Source organism: Ursus arctos, unplaced genomic scaffold (assembly GCF_023065955.2).
Source record: "Ursus arctos isolate Adak ecotype North America unplaced genomic scaffold, UrsArc2.0 scaffold_12, whole genome shotgun sequence".
Lineage (NCBI taxonomy): Eukaryota > Metazoa > Chordata > Mammalia > Carnivora > Ursidae > Ursus > Ursus arctos.
The window spans coordinates 15,578,495-15,594,083 of record NW_026622786.1 but is presented as its reverse complement, the minus strand read 5'-3'; the positions used below and the strand labels follow the sequence as shown (position 1 = coordinate 15,594,083).

The 15,589-nt window shown below is 44.4% G+C and overlaps 1 protein-coding gene across 3 annotated transcripts in view; it reads left to right on the top strand.

Moving 5' to 3' along the window:
• Positions 1-4,708, top strand: part of AHCYL1 (adenosylhomocysteinase like 1) — a 37,752-nt gene extending 33,044 nt beyond the window's left edge. The window contains exons 14-17 of one of the 3 annotated variants that reach the window (XM_026484608.4): positions 296-364; positions 806-884; positions 2,019-2,139; positions 2,656-4,708. In XM_026484608.4, coding sequence (XP_026340393.1) covers positions 296-364; positions 806-884; positions 2,019-2,139; positions 2,656-2,662 — 276 coding nt within the window. In that variant the 3' untranslated portion in view covers positions 2,663-4,708. Of the gene's footprint in view, positions 1-295 lie in introns of all 3 variants that reach the window. The other 2 variants (XM_026484609.4, XM_057310385.1) reach the window with 2 other exon arrangements.
• The last annotated feature ends 10,881 nt before the right edge of the window (positions 4,709-15,589 follow it).

Genomic DNA, 15,589 nt, shown 5'->3' with positions numbered 1-15,589 from the left:
ACTCGTCTTTGGATAGAGCTAGAGTTCTTAAACTTTCTGGTCCCTAAAATAGAGCCACTCAAAAAAAACATCTACTTTTTACCAAGTAACGTACTGTTTCCTGACCACAGCTGCTTCTTCAGCTTGTCATACTCAGATGGACTTACAGGAAGTAAGATAAACTCTAGAGTTGCGATCTGGAACTGTAATTCTTTGTCTACCAGCTGAGTCCTGTCCTGCATTTGCTTCACTTGTATGACGCTGGAATCAGAAGGAGGGGGGCACAGCTCATCCCAGGCCTCTCTTACCTTTTCAGGGTCGTCTGCTCAATCTGAGCTGCTCCACAGTTCCCACCTTTGTTCTGTCCATCACAGCTACAACACAGGTATGTGGCCAAATGCCTGCTTCTCCTGCCCTGAGATTCGTGGAACTGGGCCTAGGTCAGAGTCCAACGAGAGTGTGCCCTGCTATGTTCTTTTCAACCTGTTTCAGGTCACGGGTGGTCAAGACGGGCTCTCTCAAGTGTAGAAGAGAGTCATCAGTCAGGCAGAGTCAGTGTTTGTGTCCCTCTGAGTTCGCTGTGTTAGTTGAGAATGTAGTGTTCAGCTTAGTTGTATTTAGTCTGTTCTTTTATTAGGAAATAACAAAAACAGCAGCAAATCCTCTTATGATGTGTGGTGGTGTTCACTGCAGGCCAAGTCCTGGGTACTGTCATTATGATAGATCACTACAGTACTTAGCCCAAGACTTGTTAGATCTAGTTTTACTTTTATGTCCTTCTCTAAGAAGTATTTTTGTATTTTCTGGCCCTCTTTTCCCAACCTAGGCTTTGGCACTGATAGAACTCTATAATGCACCCGAGGGACGATACAAACAAGATGTATACCTGCTTCCGAAGAAAATGGGTGAGTGAGAAAGGGTAGGAACCTGTACTGATCCCCAGACTTTTGCGTGGTTTGGTAAAATGGTTATCATTGAAAGTATTGGATTTAGAGTCAGAGTTCTAATGCGCATCCTAGCGTTTCATGGTTTCTGGACGTCAGGACAGATTCTAATCTCCATGAGTCTCAGTATCTTTATCAGTAAAGTGAGAGTAATATTTACATACACTGCAGAGTTGTAGTAAGAATTAGCGCTAAGGAGTAAAAGTGCTTAGCACAGTGATTTAGGATACATGCTCTTATTCTTAGTAGCCGTATGGAGTTCAGTAAACTTCCCACCACCAGTGACTACAGCGTGGGACCGAGATGAGAGAAACAGAAACAAATCTAGGTTTATCATCCATCTTCTGTGTAAATAGGCAGCCTCCTGTTGTTCTGGGGGACAGCTGTGTTGTGTTCGTGTGGCATGATACATCATCTCTGGTTCTTTCCCTTCTTGTAGAGTGGCACCCACCTCCCGTCTACAATTGGTTAGCCCCTGACCCCTTAATTAAAGCTGAAAGACTTCTCACTCTCATCTCCTCCGACAGCTTACCTCAGATTGTTTTATTTTTCTTTAATTCATATTCATAAAAGTAAAGCCCAGGAAGTTTATCTATGGAAGAGTAATAAATTTGCACCAGCTGCCTTAGAAATCCATGATCCTATGATTTGAGGCCTTTATGGATGTTATTCTAAATAAATATTAATGACACAAAGCTCTCTCGAGCTATTGATATCTACTTTGTTCCATAGTTTGACTATAATTCAGTTAAGGAAGTTGCTGCAGGAAGGTAAGAGTCATACATAGCATGTTGACCACTGGCGTAAAGCCAAAAGCTTTGCCAGAGAAGGATGGGGAGGTACAAGTCCACTCCATTTTGTCACCCTGGCAAGTGGCTTTCTAAATGCATTCGGGATGTACAGAGAGAAGTACCCTGCCGGAAAGGCAACTTCGAGGGTCCTTTAAGCAAATACTTCGAGTTATAGAAATGCTTTCAGAGTTATTCCATTCCTTGTCCTCTTTCTCGAAAAGCTTCGGATGAAAATAGGGGGAGGTTATGCCCTGAGAGGCAGATTGAAATGGAGTCTGCCCCCCTCCCACTGTGTTCTTCCTAGATGAGTATGTTGCCAGCTTGCACCTGCCATCATTTGATGCCCACCTGACAGAGCTGACAGATGACCAAGCAAAATATCTGGGACTCAACAAAAATGGGCCATTCAAACCCAATTATTACAGGTAACTTGGGGGAAAACAAGCGAGAAGCTCTTTTACCCAGTATTAAACCAAGCATGCTAGCCAGCTTTCTTAAATAAAGTGGTGTGCCTGATTTTGAAGAGTACAAGAGCTCTGCTCCGGACTAACAAGGTGGGCAGAGAAATTGTGTATCTAGTGGTAGATGTAAAGGAGTAGGGGTTTTCTAGGATTTTGAAACTTGGGCCTCACCCCCAGAGATTCCGATACAGTTGGTCTGGCATGGGGCCCAGGCTTATTTTGTAAAAGCTCCCTAGATTACTGTATAGTCAGGGTTGAAAACCACTGGCTTATATTATCAGGGAGCAGGAAATGAAACCAGAGATGTCATGCCAGAAACCCTGTGGAAGCACAGGGAAGAATGATCCATGGGGAATGGCTGTAGGGATCCCCAGCCAGGGCCAGGGAAGGACCCCGGGGAGTGTCCTCTGTTTCTGATGTTTGTCTTGGAGCTCTCCTGTGAAGACCCAAGTGCTAACCAGCCAGTCTCTTTCATTACAGATACTAATGGACCATCTTACCAAGGACCAGTCCACATGAACCACACAACTCTGAAAGAAATATTTTTTAAGATAACTTTTATTTTCTTCTTATTCCTTTCCTGTTGATTTTTTTTTTTCTATAATTTCATTTTTGTTTTTTTCATCTCATTGTCCAAGTTCTGCAGACCATACAGGAACTTGCTTCATGGCTCTTTAGATGAAACTGAGGTTCATGGTTCCTCACCCTAGTCACTAAAGAAGGATTTTACTCTCCCAGCCCAGAAAGGTGATTCTTTCTTTCACATTTCTGGGGACTTTAGTCTTAATTGGGTACCTTATTAACAGGAAATGCTAAGGTACCTTCTTTGTTGAACAATCTGCGATGTCTAAATTGCCTTAAAAGAGCCCATTTCTTAGCTGCTGGAATCAGTGCTCTTTGACTTTGTCAGAGGAGCAGGGGTGGTGCCCACCAGCGGGGTCGGTTAGGTGTTAGGTGGCGCATGCTCATTGCTCCAGGTGTTCCAAGCCCTGTTTCCTGTGTGAAGGTGGTGTGTCTGGTTCAGAGATGGGTACTGTTAAGATCCACTTGGTCCACTTGGATTTAGTACAGCCCTTCCTCCACTCCCACCAGACCTTATTTTTCAAGTTTTTAACCAGACTGCACTCTGTCTATTAAGTTTAATTTTGTCCCCTAGCATTGATTTCCATTGTACACAAAAAAGAAGAAAAAAAGTAAGAAAAACGTGTAGTGTTAACACGGAGGAACTGCTTGGGTGATTAGTGGTTACCAGTTTCTCTTTTGAACCTTTGGAGCTGAGAGAGCAGAGTTGAGTCTGGAGAAATGCTGGCCTCAAACTCTGATACGTCCTTCTGTTTCTAGCCCATAGTTTCATAGCATCAATGAACTGGGGCCATAATGGCAAATTCTATCAGCTCTGCCCCATACAGCTTGTGCTGAAGGCGAATTTCTTGAGCCATTACTCAGTCTAAAACACTGAGCTCTATCTTTAGGATTTATCCTTTAAGAGCAAATTTCTGGTCAGCTGTGCTTCTGCAACCTAAAATATTTAAAGGGAGGTAGATGTGGATGGGAGGAGAAGGATAAATCGGACCAGGGTGAAGGAAATGTAGTTCCGTATAACTGGTCAGGGACTTTAGGCCCCACGTGTAACGTTAGTTTTACAGAAGTGGTACCTCTTTTAATTGACACGTGTCACAAAAAGTTTATGAACCAAGATCTTAAAGGGCAGTTTGTGCACAGGGAAGGTAGCCAGTGCGTCCTGGCTCACGCCCGGAAAGAATCTGTAGAGAGGCCCTCCAAGATTGGAGAGGTGTAGTCCCATGCCATGCGCCCTGCTTACCAGCATTTCTGCATGGTCCGATGAGCTTTATGCTCATGAGCTTTAAGTATATAATTATCCAGGATTCTAAATCCTCAACTTGTTCTAGCTGGTGATCCTTCAAAGTTGGGTCAGGCATTAGTGCTAGGTACTAGCAATGTTCATTTCTCTGTTGCCATTGATCAGAGAGACAGACATTAAAAACAGTAATATAAGAAAGGAAAGCTTTCACTCTGCAGCCTTCTAGCAGAGTCTTGCCAAAACATTTTTCCTTTTCCTCTCCTGGTTCTCCCCTACCCAGCCCCTTCCCACTCCTTTTCAGTGTGACCATGCTTTCTTCTCTGTAGATGCTAACGGTTCAAGCCCTTTTCCCCAGGGCATTGAACCAGCCAATCAGAATACCCCATCCTTGAGGGGCGGTAACCTGGCCAACAGTGGTATCCATCGCGTCAGCTCTGCTGGAGGCAGGGGGCCCAGGTCCCACTGCCCTCTGGCCTGCCCCCGGCTCCCAATCTATTACTGTGTCCATAGGAATAATAGGTAAGGGCTCCATCTCTGTCAAGCCATGTAACAAAGGACACTGTGGGAAAATGTCTGGCATCAGAGGGAGCGTGTGGAGAGCAACTCGGGAAGAACAAGTTTATTTTGTATTGAATGATTTTTAATGAATGCAATATTAATCCTTGCAGATGAGCAATAATCATTAAAGTCAATTAAAATGATAAGACCTTATTGGGATTCCGTGTCATTCTTGTCTGAACAGCAGAACGTCGTTAGAACTTGTTTGCTACGGTGGGATGAGTCACAGGTCAGTCAGCAGTCTCTAACAGATTTGCTGAGGACCTAATATGGAGAAGAGCAGGCTGGATGCAGAGTTCTTCAGTAATATCTTAAGTTGTGTTTGCCCGCTCTGTGCCAAAGCACTTGCACTCAAAACTCCTTCAAGAAGCAAATCTGGGGGTGCCTGGGTAGCACAGCGGTTAAGCGTCTGCCTTCGGCTGAGGGCGTGATCCCGGCGTTGTGGGATCGAGCCCCACATCAGGCTCCTCTGCTAGGAGCCTGCTTCTTCCTCTCCCACTCCCCCTGCTTGTGTTCCCTCTCTTGCTGGCTGTCTCTATCTCTGTCAAATAAATAAATCTTAAAAAAAAAAAAAAAAAGAATAGCCGTTCTTTAAAAAAAAAAAAAAGGGAATTGGATATGTACATAGTTTAAAAGTACCTCCCCATAAAATATTAGGTACGATGGGAAAAAAAGAGTAGTTTTAAAGTGGAGAAGCTAACAGACCACCTTAACTGAACAAAATGAAAATAATGGGAGAATTCTAAGTCCTCCACCACTGGGATGCATTGAGAAGGACACAGCATCCCTCAGTAATATTTCCGCCAAAGATGCAAAACCCGAACGTAATCATGAGGAAACATCAGACAAATCCAAGTCGTTTTACAAAATTACTGGCCTATAGTGAGTCTTCAAAAGAGCCAAGATCACCCAAGTCAAAGAATGACCAGAGAACTACAGAGACGAATACAACAACTAAATGAACTGAACTGGATCATTTTACTGTAAACATTACCGGGACAACTGGTGAAACCTGAAAGGAGGCCAAGGGCTAGGTGGTGGGAACGTCAGTGTGGATTTCCTGATGTTAATGGCTGAACTGCAGTTCTGAGGAGTGTCCTTGCTTGGAGGAAATAAACACTCAAATATTAGGCGGTCATGTGTCATCAGGTCAATGACTCACCCCTCAGACGGGCTAGGAAAAGATTACTTGTAATGTACTCACTACTATTTTATAAGGTAAAGAATTTTAATGAGAGTTCAAAGACTCCCCCCCCCAAAAAAATCAGACTTTAGTTCCATCAACAGAGAAAACTTTTTTAAATCTATTGGCTTCTATTTAGGAACATCTTAGGCCAGATAATAAAGGTTAAGCCTCCTGGGTTAGCAAAGGAAAAGAAATCAACAGAAAAACATTACTTTCCCTGCCTACACAAAACCATATTTCACTGTCAAATCCCAAGCAAAGTAATACACAGACCCGGACGGTTCAGCAGAAAGGCGGACATCCCTGTGTGGGCACAGCATGGTGTAGCCCCTCCAGAGTGCTCCCTGAACAAAGTCCTAGCTGCCGAATAACTTCTGAATGTGGGAAATTCCAGAGAAATTTGTGAAGTTTGAAAGAACATAGAACAAGAATTGACATTAGTACCTACCGGCTAACTGGGTGCAGAACTCTGGGTTAGAGCAGGCGTCAGTCAACGATAGCCTTCCCATGAGCCACATCCGGCCCACTGCCTGTGTTAGTACAGCTCACAAGCTAAAGAATGGTTTTCACATTTTTAAATGTTCTTTTTTTAAAAAATCATGACATATTTTGTGACACATGAAAATGACATGAAATTCAAATTTCAGTGGCCAGGAATGAAGTTTTATACACAGCCACACTTATTTATGCACTGTCTGTGACTCCTTTCATGTCACAATGGCAGAGACTTAAGCAGGTGCAACCAAATAGCCCACAGAGTACAAAATATTGACTGGCCTTTATGGAAAAAGTTTGCTGACTGCAGGCATATAAAGGTTGTATTAGGTATAAAGGGAAAGGTGTGTTGAAAGGCAATTTATTTGCATTCTATTAGGTAAGAAGAGGGAGTCTGAGAGCAGAAGCTGAGAGAATGAAAGCATCCAAAAGTAAAGGATACTGAGCAGAGTATTCTGGTCCAGGTAACAAATGCTCAATCCATCTGCATCCCGGCCAGGATTCCCTCTGGTACTAGGAAATCTCAGCAAACTGATAAAGCAACTTAAAAATTACTTGGGGAAGATAATTTGTGATCCCAATCTAGCGTGCATGGTTGAGTAATCAATTTAGACTCAGTAATCAGTTTTAAATTGCAATCATTTCTCTATATATGGTATTGGAAACTATATATACACTATCGGAACTTTTAATAGTATTATTTTGTTTGCATTAGATTTGCCAGATAATTGAAGTACTCCAAAAGGAAATCGAATATGTTAAAGACATAAATGCAATAGGAAATGTTTAAGGGAGCTTAAGTTTATAAATTGGATATTCAAATTTCCCTTAATTAAAAGTAATTAACATTTGCTAGATTTATAAATATAATAAGATCTAGAAGTCGAACTTTAAAAAGCTTATGTAATGTTTTTGGTACTTCAGTAAATTGAATATTAATTTCTTTGACTGAAGTGATGTCTTCTCTGCCCATACAGCAGCCCTTGAAGACATTTAAAAATGTCCTCTAAAAAGAATTGTTCTGAACTGTGGGCCAGAGAATACAAGTCTCTGATGTGGGGCTTTTCCCCCTGGTACGGCCCTCCTGTGGCATGATTCTCCCCTGCAACCACCAGAGGGCGAGTTTTCTCGCATTGTCTGGTTATCACACATGGTCTCTGGCCAACAAACGATAATAAGATCTAGCTCCACAATCCTTTTTCTGAAACCCCTGTGTTTTGAAGTTGAGAGTATTTCGGATTTTTAGGAAATACACAAATACACACTATATCATGTAATACCTACTGGGGGTGTGGGGCAGCATTCCATAATCAAATGTGTTGGTATTTCTTCAATCAAATTTTAATATTCACAGAATAAGAGATAAACACTATCAACAACCTCCCATCAGTTTAGGTCAGGTTTTGCTGCCAAATTGATTTGTGCGAAACTGCAGGGAAAAACTTTTTTTTTAAGATTTATTTATTTGTCAGAGAGAGAGAGAGCATGAACAGGGGAAACAGCAGGCAGAGGGAGAAGCAGGCTCCTCGCTGAGCAGGGAGCCCAATGTGGGGCTCGATCCCAGGACCCTGAGATCATGACCTGAGCCGAAGGCAGACGCATAACCGACTGAGCCACCCAGGCGTCCCAGGGAAAAACTTTTCGATTTTTAGAATTTTTAAAAAATTTTTGGAGTTGTGGATAATGGTCTGTGGCTCTGGTATATTAAGAGTAACACTTAGTGTTTGCTGTAATTGGCTCCATTCTAAACACTTCTCACAAGCAGCATACTTACTCTCCACAATAACCCTACGAGACAGGTACTACTATTCTCCCCATTGTACAGATGGGGAAATCGAGACAGGGAGGTGAAGTAACTTGCCCCAGGGTACACAACTCCTAAGTTGGCAGAGCTGGAATTAACCCAGACAGTCTGTCTCCAGGGTCCGTGCTTAACAAACACGAGGCAATATGGCTTGTAGGAAACAGCGTCATACCAGGTTTCTGGTATGAGTCACATATGGGGCTGGTTAAAAATATAGATTCCCAATCCTGTCCCAGACCCACCGGAACAAACTCAGGGCCAGGAGGAAATTAAATATCTCGACTCATAGTGCAGTTGATAGGTAGATCTAGGATTTGACCTCCAGTCTTTCTGTCTCCCTGTGGCCTTTCTCCTGAGTCACCTTGAAGTTCCCCGAGGGTACTTTGAGGCAGTTTCCCTATGGTTCTTATTTCTTAGCAAAGATCCTTCCAGCAGAAGAAACGGCATGGGCAGGAAGCCCCACTGTGGATGCCATGACCTTCTGGACGCTTCCTGAAGAGCAAGCCCTGACCACCTGGGGAACCCTGCTGCCTCCGGGGGCACAGAACTCTTGCTTCCCAGAACCAGAGCCGAACTGCGTCCAAGTCACCCACTCTCGGAGTTCCATAGATCCCCTGATGACCTGCTGGGCCCTTGTGCTCTGCACTGGGGTGTTCAGTCACAAAAGTTCACACCCATATTCATTACCGACCCCACTAGTTTTGTGCACAAACACCGAACGAAAGGTGCATTCTCTTCACTGCTTCCCTCTGGGCAAATGACGTCTGAAGGGCCACAGAGAGGTGTCTTCCCGTCCGGGGAAACGTCATGAGGAGCTCGAACCGGATAAATACAGCACGCTGCCCTCCTGAAGGTCAACTGAGCATGAGCTCTTCCAGCTTCTTCTCAGGCAAATCCGTCCACAGAGGGGATGGCTGTGTGTGAATTTTCTTCCAAGCAAAGATGGCTTTATCTCAAATCTGATGGTAAGATGGAGGAAGAAGGGAAGTGTCTTTCTCTGTCACAGACAATGGGGAACACCCCACCACCGATGGCTTCTTCCTATCTACACTGTGGGCTTACTCACGTGTGTGCTTTGGTCGTTGGACAGGGTGCTCTGTGTGTCCGTCAACTCTGGTTGCCTTTATTGTGTTAAGTCCTCTGTTTCCTTGCTTATCTTCTGTCTGGTTGTTCTATCCAGTACCGTGAGTGGGGTATTGAAGTCTCCAACTGATATCGTAGAACTATCCATTTCTCCCTTCAATTCTATCAGGTTTTGCTTCACATATTTTGATGGTCTTCATTAGACGCACGAATGTTTATAATTATTATAGCTTTGTGCCGTATCGAGCCTTTTCTTGCTATACAATGTCCTCCTTTGGGGGACCTGGATGGCTCAGTCAGTTGGGCATTCGAGTCTTGGTTTCTGCTTGGGTTGTGGTCTCAGGGTCATACTCTCAGGGTCATGAAATCGAGCCCCGCCTTGCGCTCCCCGCTCAGCACAGAGTCTGTTTGAGATTCTCTCTCCTTCTCCCTCCGACCCTCTCCCAGCTCATGTGCACTCTCTCTCTAATAAATAAATAGATAAAATCTTTTTTAAAAATACATAATGTCCTTCTTTGCCTCTTCTAAACTTTTTTGATTTAAAATTGATTCTGTCCGGGACGCCTGGGTGGTGTAGTCGGTTAAGTGACCGACTCTTGGTTTCAGCTCAGGTTGTGATCTCAGGGTCATGATCTCAGGGTGGTGCGACAGAGCCCTGCGTCAGGCTCCGCGGTCAGCATGGAGTCTGCTTAAGATTCTTCCTTCCTCTCCCTCTGCCCCTACCTGAATGCTCCCGCTTGTGCGCACTCTCTCAAATAAATGAATCTTTTAAAATAAATAAATGAATAAATAAAATCAGTTGTCTAATATTAATATGGCCACCCCTGCTCTCTTCCAGTGACTATTTTCAATGAACATCTTTTTCCGTCCTCTCCTTTCAACTTGATAGTGCCTTTGGATCTCAAGCGAGCCTCTTACAGCCCGCATATAGTTAGGTCGTGTGTTTGTCCATTCTGCCAATCTCTGTCTTTTGATTGGGGAGTTTAATCTATTTACACTTTATCACTCATAAAAAGGGACTTACTTCTGTCATTGAGCTATTTGTATTCTATATGCCCTGTAGCTTTTTTGTCCCTCATTTCCTGCTTTACTGTCTTCTTTCCTGTTTAGTTGATTTTTTGTAGTGAATTGTTTAAATTCCTTTTTCTCATTTCCTTTTGTGTATATTATACATCTATTTTCTTTGTGGTTACCATGGGATTACACTTAAGCTTCTAAATTTATAATGCTCTCATTTGAATTTATACCTTCAGCAGCATACAAAAACTGCTCCTTTACAGCTCTGTCCTTACCCCTCTTGGTTGCTGATGTTACAAAATATCATCTTTATACATTGTGTGCCCAAAAACAAGCAAATAATTCTTTTAAATTCACTATGCTTCTAATTATGTAGAAAACAAAGTGTGGAGTCACAAACCAAAGATACAGTAATACTAGTTTTCACACTAACATTTTTTTTCTTTAAATGTATCAATCTCATGTAGAAAACAAGAGGTACAGTTACAAGCCATTGGGGGATGGGTAGTTGCTAGTCGCTAGCAGCTGAAATTGATCAAGGCTAAGGTAATTTACTCTCCAGGTCTTCCCCTGAGGTTGCAAAGCCTTCAGCAAACTTCAGAGTTCCAAAACAGTTACATCAGATAGATTCTGCCAGTGCAACTGTCCTCTAGGTGGGGGGGGGGGGGGGGACAGATTTCCTGGTGCTTCCTACTCCGTTATCTTCCTAGAATCCTCTCCTTGCAACTCCTAACACTTACATGTCATTTGAGTCTGTCCCATCATCTCCCCCCTCCCCAGGCCAAGCTGTCAGAGAAGACCACAGCCCCGGCCAACAGCTTGACTATAACCTCGTGAGAGACCTTAACAAAGACACTCTGCTTGTCCAAACTTCAGTCAGCCTCCGCTGAGCCCTTGTCTTGATGAGGCCTTGACCTTCACCCCCTGTCCTTGTCAGTCCTGCATAGCCCAAATGTAACAAGCATTCTGCTAAGTCAGGTTCGCAAGAATATCTGATCATGTTCCTTATTCTCTACCCTTGATATCTATCTGATCGCCCTGGCCCGCCTTCAGCAGGAATCCTGTTACGTCAGTTTTGCAAGCATCGCCCTACCCTAGGTCTCTCCTCTTGGTAATATCTTGTTTTCACCCACTAACCCCCCTCATTCCACTTGTTGGCTACAAGTCCCCAGCTGTTTTTGCTGGATTTGGAGTTGAGCCCAACCTTTCTCACCTAGTGATAGCCCAGACACCTATTGCAGGGGTCCTGACTGCAGTCTTCCTGACCACGTTAACAAGTGCCAGAAAAATCCGTGCTTTAACATCCTTGAGTTAGAGGCACTCTGCCAAGCCATCCCCAGATTGTTGACCCGTAGGAACGATGAGATAACTATTTGTTGTTTTGATCCTTAAACGAGAGGGTCACTTACGCACGGTGTGTCCTGGAGAGCGTGGTGCACTGCTCACTCTCCCTTCGGGACTGGAGCTCTCATACTTCCATTTCCATTTCCCAGAGTGTTGGCCGCTTAGCAGGCGCAGTTTCCGGAAGTCCTTCTCCAGGAACTGCCTTTGGTAAAGAAAGTTACCTTGCCTAAAAGATACACCCCTTCCCCGGGCCGTCTGCCAGCCGAGGATTTGTCCATGCAGGAGTATAAAGGCCTGGCTCCTTGGCCTCCAGTGTGGGACCCCTCAGCTCTACAGGGCCCCGAAGGGTCCACCGAGATCTCTGCTGCAGCCGTGTCACAGTTCAACTTCTCCCTCCCCTGGTCCTGGTGCTCTCACCTCCATAAGGAGGTTACTACCAGGGCGGGTCTCCAACACACGTCCTAAATGCGAATCTCTGCCTCAGAGCCCAGAGGTTTCTGGGAAACCTGGCCTCAGACACTATGTGACCTTGAGCAAATACTTTCCCTCTCTATGCCTTGGTTTCTTCATCTGCAAAATGGGAGAAACACCAGTGTCCATCCCAGTGTCGATTAAATGAGTTTAGGTCCTTGGCATGGTGCCTGCCATACGGTAAGCACAAATACGTAGTTGCTGTTGTTATTATTACTGTTAACTATAAAAAGAACATTCCAAGTTCCCTGCCCCCCTCACCTCAACAAACCAGGTAGTGCCAAGGTCTTGAGGCAGCCACAAACTTGGCATGCTAGAGAGATAGAGCGGGGGGCCATGAGGCCAAAGGAGGACAGCGGCAGGAGACGAGGTCGGAGAAGCAGGCAGGGCCCTGCTGGGCCCACGTGGACCTTGGATGTTAGGGGACAGAGTTAGGGTTTAAATCTAAGGGAGGTGGGAAGCCATGGCAGATTAAGAGCAAATCAGTTACACGAGTGCCTTTAGGGTTCTGAAAGCCCATCCTGGGGGCACCCAGGTGGCTCAGCTGGTTAAGCATTTGCCTTTGGCTCAGGTTATGATCTCGGGGTCCTGGGATCAAGCCCCATGTCAGGCTCCCTGCTCAGCGGGGAGTCTGCTTCTCACCCTCCCTTTGCCCCCCCCCACTCATGTTCTCTCTCTCTCTCTCTCAAATAAATTTTAAAAATATTTTAAAAATAGTAATAAAAGCCCAGCCTGGCTTGTGGGGAGAGTCAGGCAAACAGCAGGGAGGAAAGTGAGGGAAACTACAGCAGAGATGTTCACGAAATGGGAGCGTGGGGACAGGTTTTGGTCGGAGACCCACTGGTGGATACATGTAAGGGGTGAAGACGTGTCCTGGGTTTTGGCTTGAGAAAGGTGGGTGTTTGGGAACATCATCTGTTCAGGATGGAAGGAAAAACAAGAGAAGGGGAAAGGGAAGGAGCATTCAGAGTTCTGTCTGTAACATGCGAAGTTTGAAGTGCCTGTTAGACTTCCAAGTAAGGTGTCAGATCAGCCATCGGACGTATGTGTGGGTCCTCTTTTGACTAAGCCATACAGCCTGTAAGAAGGCTAGCAAGTTATAAATTAATATGACAGAGTTAAGCTGCTCGATTCCTTTGGAAGACAGGATTAATGTTATTTGCCATATTAACTAACTAACTAACTAACTAACTGCCACATGATCATAGCCAATAACGGAGAAAACACCACATAGCACTACAACTAGAGGTTAAGACCTGGCCCATAGCTGCTCCGTAAGTCATGACTTTAATATTGAGCATTTCAGTGACTAGTAATAACCTGACCAGGACTAAGATGGAAAGTGCCAGAAATAAGCTTGCTTTGGCTCCCAGCATGCAGTTACGTATGGATGGATGTGAAGCGTCTTGCCCAGTAGGTAACAGCCTTGAGGCTCACAATACGTGCCAGCTTCCTACTACAGAGCCCACCCGGAACCACCATGTTCTTTTTTTTTTTTAAGATTTTTTTATTTATTTGACAGAGAGAGACACAGCGAGAGAGGGAACACACGCAGGGGGAGTGGGAGAGGGAGAAGAAGGCTCCCTGCTGAGCAGGGAGTCCCATGCAGGGCTCGATCCCAGGACCCTGGGATCATGACCTGAGCCAAAGGCAGACGCTCAATGACTGAACCACCCAGGCGTCCCAACCACCACCATGTTCTTGGTGTGGCCCCTGCGATGCTATAATGACTCAAATATGCAATTTCACTTCTTCCAGTCTCTTGAACCATGACTACTTGTGGTAAAAAAGGGCCTTCTCACCTTACACTTCACTTCTTGGCAATAATAATGTCTTTCTTTTTCTTTTAAAGATTTCATTTATTTATTTGAGAGAGAGAGAGAGACAGAGACAGAGTGACCATGGGCAGGGGAGGGGGGGCAGAGGGAGAGGGAGAAGCAGACTCCCCGCTGAGCAGGGAGCCCAACGTGGAGCTCTATCCCAGGGCCCTGAGATCATGACGTGAGCCGAAGTCAGACGCTTAACCAAATGAGCCATCCAGGAGCCCCAAAATTCTTTTTTAAAAAAACACTGTATAGTTTTCAAAATGATTTCACATAAATGAGCTCATTTGATCCATAGTCTCACAAAACAGATGGGATTATCATCGTTTTACAGATGAGGAAAACAGGAAGTCACAACCATTCTCCTAAGTGTCACTAAAAATTCTTAATATTAAACACAAATGTTCGTGGCTTCTGTATATTCAATTTTATCAATGTCCCCATTTTTAGTCATTTTCTTATTGACTACTTCTCAAATTACATTGGTCCCAACTTCACATAACTGAAAATACCACCGGCTGGAACATCTTCATACATATATCTTCATCTCAATCCTTGTTTCCTCAGGATCTATTATTACTAGAAGTGGAATTACTGGACTAAAACCTTAAACCTTCCCTATTCCTAATGGAGCTGAAACAGTATAGGATGTCTAAAGGTCTATTTTCCCCCCCAGGTGATAGAGCTCGTGGTAGGTCAGTCTTAGAACTTGGTCAAACTGGTCACTGAAACTAGATAGCAGTTACGTGTTGGGTTTTGTGGGACCGACCCGCTGGTTTTTTTTTTGTTTGTTTGTTTTGTTTTTGTTTTTGTTTTTTTTTTTTAAAGATTTTATTTATTTATTTGACAGAGATAGAGACAGCCAGCGAGAGAGGGAACACAAGCAGGAGGAGTGGGAGAGGAAGAAGCAGGCTTCTGGCGGAGGAGCCTGATGTGGGGCTCGATCCCAGAACGCCAGGATCACGCCCTGAGCCGAAGGCAGGCGCTTAACCGCTGTGCCACCCAGGCGCCCCCCGACGCGCTGGTTTTATCCAAGGAGGCTTGCCGCATTAGTCCTTTTCCTGCAAATTCCTTAGTTCTTCCTATCACCTTGGCCCAGCCCAGTTTGGATGAAATGCTAATTTACAAAGTATGTTACTGGAAATGAGGAGAAACAGGCGAAGGACAGGAAGATCAGTAGGAGTAAGTAGCAACACGGTGGCTTTACATTTATTCATTAGTTTACAACAAAGACTTTTAAGGTACCTACTAGTTGGGTGGTGGAAATTTCACAAAACTCGCATCACGGGGACTTTCTGAGAATTGAGCTGGAGTAGCCAAAGGTGGAGCTCCGGAGAGACAAAGATGGAGAAAATGCCTTTCAGGGCCTCACAGTATAGTAACAGGTAATTATCAGACATTACCTCTAAGAAGTTTGATGGGCATCTCAAATTGGACATGCCAAAAACAGAAATCTTGATCTTCGTAAACCTGTCTTTCTCTCAGACGTCCCTATTTTAGTAAGTAATACAACCACTCATTAGATGCTCCAGCCAGAAATCTAGGACTCATCCTTTACTCCACTCTATCCTGCTGATAGGATTCCAGCCTTTCACTAAATCCTGTTGAATCTACCCACACAATATAGAAATATCATAACTCCATCCTGGCGCAAGCACCATCATTTTCATCTATCAAGTCTCCTAACTTGCCTACCGTCATCCATTCTGAGCTCTCTAATCCCTTCTCCAAAAAGCACCCAGATTGGTGTTGTAAACATCAGACCATCCACTCCCTGGCTAACACCCTCTGATGGTTTTCCATTTCACTTG